The following is a 4,302-nucleotide window of genomic DNA, read 5'->3' as shown; positions in this document are numbered from 1 at the left end:
TAACTTTAAGGTGTGTGTATATATATAAATAGAACTTTGAGGGAGCAAAATGTCATAACGTTTAAACAACAGGGTACGTATACAATTTTCTGACTTTTCAATATATCATAGTCACCTGCACTGTACACATCTCATTTTCCCAGATCCAATCGGAATCATAACATAAACACATACAGCTTCACTGTGTGTGTAAATTGTGGTACACCGTCAATGGTGGAGGCTCAGTCATGGACCATTCGCCGGAGCAGAAATCCTAGGTTAGAAACCTCCGTCGACATCCCCACCACGCCCACCGGTGAAGTCCCTTACGGCACCAGCAACAACATTTTCGCTGCCTTATCTATCACATCAGTCGTTTCTCCGACAATCTTAACGACTCTGATCATCGCGTCATGGTACTTATCCAACATCGACGTCCTCCTCCTCAACAAATACCTTCTCAGCTTCTATGGTTTCAGATACCCGATCTTCCTCACAATGCTTCACATCATCTCCTGTACTTTTTATAGCTTGATCGCAATCCGGTGGTTTCAGATTGTTCCGTTTCAGCAGATTTTATCTCGAAAGCAGTTTTTTTAAAATATTCGCATTATCTGCAATTTTCTGCTTCTCAGTACGATGCTATAAAGCATAAAAAACCAAATGTCAAATGCTATAATCCATTTTAAAATGCTAAAACCATACCAATTGTAAGTTGCTATAATCAAATAATATTAGCATATGTGCGTTAAAATTGTGCCAAAAAGCCTATCAAATAAGCATATATGACAATTGGACGATCGATAAGGGTTTTATTTAGCTTCAGATCTCATTCTACAATCATTAAGGGTTTTTGTTAAACATGAGTATGTGGAAATTTCAATCTCATGTTTCATGTTATTTAGATATAATTTTGGATGGATAGGAGGGAAGCATGCGTGCGTAGATCTTACTAGGTTTCACAGCAGGGCATGCCGCTTTGAAAGTCACTGCATGCAAAGTGGTAAAGCACGATAATGCATGTATAGAAAATCAACATGTGTTTGTACCTTTTGCATTCGATACATTTGGTTTTCTCGCACCAGAGGTGGTGGAGCTCCTCAACAGAGTCCAACGGGTCATGCATTATAATGTCATATCTCCTAGATCTACAAATGTTGTTTTCAAAAGAATTGGTTTTGACATCCAGAAAGGGCTAGCGGCGCAGCTTGTTGCCCGTTTGCCTTCAATCGATATGTATTGAATTAATGCTAACCTTGCGGTGATGAAACAAAATCATAATCATCATCTATGTAGATAAAATTCAACTGTAAACCAAACAAACCACAAGAAATTATTCAACTCCTTTAAATTCCAAAACATATTCCAAATCCTTGAAAAAACAAAGAAAATGTGTTAACTACATAATGCCCTTTTATTTAGCTTCAGATAAATCTTGTGCATATTGACTTAGGGTTCAACATTCTGTTAACACTACACATGGAGGAAATAAAAGGGGTAAAGATTCATGGATGAGTTAAAAGAAAATGAATTTTTGGTCATACTCATACCATATAAGAAGATCCCCAGTTGATGACATTTTCTCCTCGATCCATTTTGGAGCTAGTACTAGCATTAAGCTGAGTTGTTCATAGACTTCTCCTGTAAGTAAAGGTTCGGATTAGATTTGGGCTTTCATGATAAAAATGTTTATACCATGATCATGAAAACACTTACTTTCTTCAGCTGCTTCAAAATGGTCTGAGATTAATATTTGAACAAGCTCCTTTTTTGACATGACTGGGTCTGGGTGTGCTACAAAGATCTCCAAAAGACTGTCAAAGACTTTAGGCAACTGTGCAACCATCTGTTTAGTCCAGTTAGACTTTGAGATCCATTTGCGCTTTATAACCTGAAAGGAGATGACATAAACAAACTATCTTTTCAGAACATCAAAGATTTAAAGAAAGAAAATGTCCCAAAGTAACAAAAACATGAGTTAAAAAAACATATTGTAAACAAGAAGATTACTAAGATCATCATCATAATCAAACATGGAGGCCCTTTAAAGAGAATGCATTTTATTCTTCATAAGACATTTTTTATAGTTGCCTCTAATTAAACTGAGGTTTATTTAATTGCATCCAAAAAGAAGGGAGATCAAATGGTATGATAAGGTATTATAATGATTTGTGTTTAGAGGTATGATCAGGCATAAAGATATGTGTTTGGAGGAAGAAAGAAAACGTAACAAAAACATAAGTTATACAAACATACCCACGGAACAAGAGAATTAGGACGATCACCACGATTAGTGGAGAGAAAGGAGGCCTTTCCGACACGAAGCATTTCATTCTCCAAAGAATAATCAACAGTTAGTGATCTTCTGGGGTTTTTTTTTCTGCAGATGTGGTAAGAACAGTCTTGTGTGGTGCCGCTAGTGGTGTAGATCGTGCCAAATCAAAGCTCTTGATTCGAGTGGCATCCAGAACCAAGCCCAAATCGTGATTTTCCATTGCGAATGAAGATGTCACACTTCATTCAAACATGGCCGTAATATTCAAACCTTATGAATCATGTTGTATACAAACCCGAAATATAGTCAAGTATCATCGTCAATTTATTCAAATATAGGACATAGTTTTCAATAGAGGACGGTAGCAGAAACGGGGAAACTATACGTACCTTTCTGGAAGGACTTTTGAGGTGTTTGGATTCGTAAGCGGAAACAGAAGGTTTCAAATCCAACTGCTTCGAGATCGGCGGCGACGAAGAAACTCCGGGTGAATCCATTTTGATGTTAGAGTCTATTTGTAACTTGGGCAAACAAATAGGGTTTCTTATGGCAAAAATGTTTATATGGAACCCTATCTTATATACTCTACTCTAGTCTATTAAGGTATTATATACTAGAGTAAATTACATGAATGGTCCCTAAGGTTTGGTGTAATTTGCATGTTTGGTCCATAACTTATTTTTTTAACTCGGAATGTCTCTATTATTTGTTTTTGTTACGTGCTTGGTCCTTGTCTTACCTAAAAAGACCATTTTCCCTTGATTTTTTCATTTATTTAATCAAACACACTCCCAACCCCACCCCTCACCTTACCTTACCTAACCCATCATTTTCCCCTATTTAAATAATAGTATTTTTAGGTAAAATAGGGATCAAACACGTAATAAAAACAAACAGTAGGGACCAAGTGTGTAACAAAAACAAATAGTAGGGACCTTCCGAGTTAAAAAAATAAGTTAGGGACCAAACACGTAAATTACCTAAAACCATAGGGACCATTTGTGTAATTTACTCTATATACTAATCCTTTCATTACTTTATTTTTTAACTAGGCGAATGCCTCCGTGTTGTGTAAAAATATTTATACAGTTGAAGTCTTTAAAAATATATGTTTTTCTTAAATATAGCAATAACGTTGTTGTTAAATTTAATATAATAATTCGTATACTAAATTCATATAATATATTGATTATTTTGAATTATATGATAATATATACATCTATTATAACGACATAATCTCAATCGTTTGAATGACTTCTACTTGTGAGTTACATATGAATAAAATTAAATATAATATATGGTTTAATGTTATTTATAGTTGTTGTTATTGTTAATTAAATTTTTAAAAATTATTTGTTTAATGTTTTAATTTTTGTCATTATAATTATTTAAAACATTAAACATTGTTTTTTGATTTTAAAGGTAACAATATAATAATTTATATAGAGTTATTTTAACTATTGTTATTGTAAGTTATTTTAAGCTACTTATTTGAAAACTTTTAACAATTATAAAAATATATTTAGGAAATATTTTAGTTATATTGAGATTACAATTTAGTTGTTGCATTTATCACTCCAATTTATCACTTTTAACTACTTACAAAACATTTTTTGATTTTTCAAGTGGAACTGAAATTTATATTTAAGTTGACATTGTAATTTATATTTAAATTAACAATTTAAGTATTTTGTCCAAACTGTTCAAAATTTGTAGCTTTAAACTGATAATGGTTCATATACAACAACATATTAACTCTAATAAATTAAGTATAATATGTTAAAAGTTAAAGACATAACTTTATAAGTAGAAATAAAAATATTATTTTAAAATTAAATTTAGTATATTTATGATTACACTTTAGGTTTGATATTTCTTTAACCTTATTAACCAACTTATAATCATTATTAAAAAACATTACAATTAATCACTTTTAACTATTTACAAAATATTCGTTGGGTTGTTTAAGTTAAACTAAACTTTATATTTAAGTTGACCCTGTAATGTTATATTCAAATTAATAATTTTAATATTTTATACAAATTGTT

General features: G+C 32.1%; 1 protein-coding gene across 10 annotated transcripts; it reads right to left on the bottom strand.

Annotated features, from left to right (window-relative positions):
* LOC145091386 (CDT1-like protein a, chloroplastic) lies at positions 1 to 2,818 on the bottom strand. Of its 10 annotated transcripts, none has more exons than XR_013702146.1 (5): positions 2,236 to 2,818; positions 1,696 to 1,870; positions 1,530 to 1,620; positions 1,029 to 1,234; positions 1 to 621 (listed from the first exon to the last, which is right to left on the bottom strand). XR_013702146.1 is itself a non-coding variant. In XM_079029081.1 (5 exons), exons 2-5 carry the CDS (start codon positions 2,305 to 2,307, stop codon positions 1,105 to 1,107), a joined length of 468 nt encoding a protein of 155 aa, XP_078885207.1. In that variant the 5' UTR covers positions 2,308 to 2,524; positions 2,644 to 2,818; the 3' UTR covers positions 1 to 1,104. The 10 variants fall into 10 exon arrangements, 8 of the variants coding, with proteins under 8 accessions (XP_078885207.1, XP_078885208.1, XP_078885209.1 ...); XR_013702147.1 differs by having other exon boundaries at positions 1 to 593; XM_079029081.1 differs by having other exon boundaries at positions 1 to 1,234; positions 2,236 to 2,524; positions 2,644 to 2,818.
* Positions 2,819 to 4,302: the final 1,484 nt, after the last annotated feature.

The sequence above is a fragment of the Lactuca serriola genome, chromosome 3, assembly GCF_051521515.1.
Source record: "Lactuca serriola cultivar US96UC23 chromosome 3, Lser_US96UC23_V15, whole genome shotgun sequence".
NCBI classification, from domain to species: domain Eukaryota; kingdom Viridiplantae; phylum Streptophyta; class Magnoliopsida; order Asterales; family Asteraceae; genus Lactuca; species Lactuca serriola.
Note: the sequence above shows the minus strand (reverse complement) of the source record. Positions and strands in the feature narration are given on the sequence as shown.

Coding starts and splice junctions, on each gene's coding strand:
- LOC145091386 (XM_079029080.1), bottom strand. CDS start 2,307: ATGCTTCGTGTCGGAAAGGCCTCCTTTCTCTCCACTAATCGTGGTGAT. Junction 1,871..2,235: donor CTAATTCTCTTGTTCCGTGG/GTATGTTTGTAT, acceptor ATCTCCTTTCAG/GTTATAAAGCGCAAATGGAT. Junction 1,235..1,529: donor ACTGGGGATCTTCTTATATG/GTATGAGTATGA, acceptor CATCACCGCAAG/GTTAGCATTAATTCAATACA.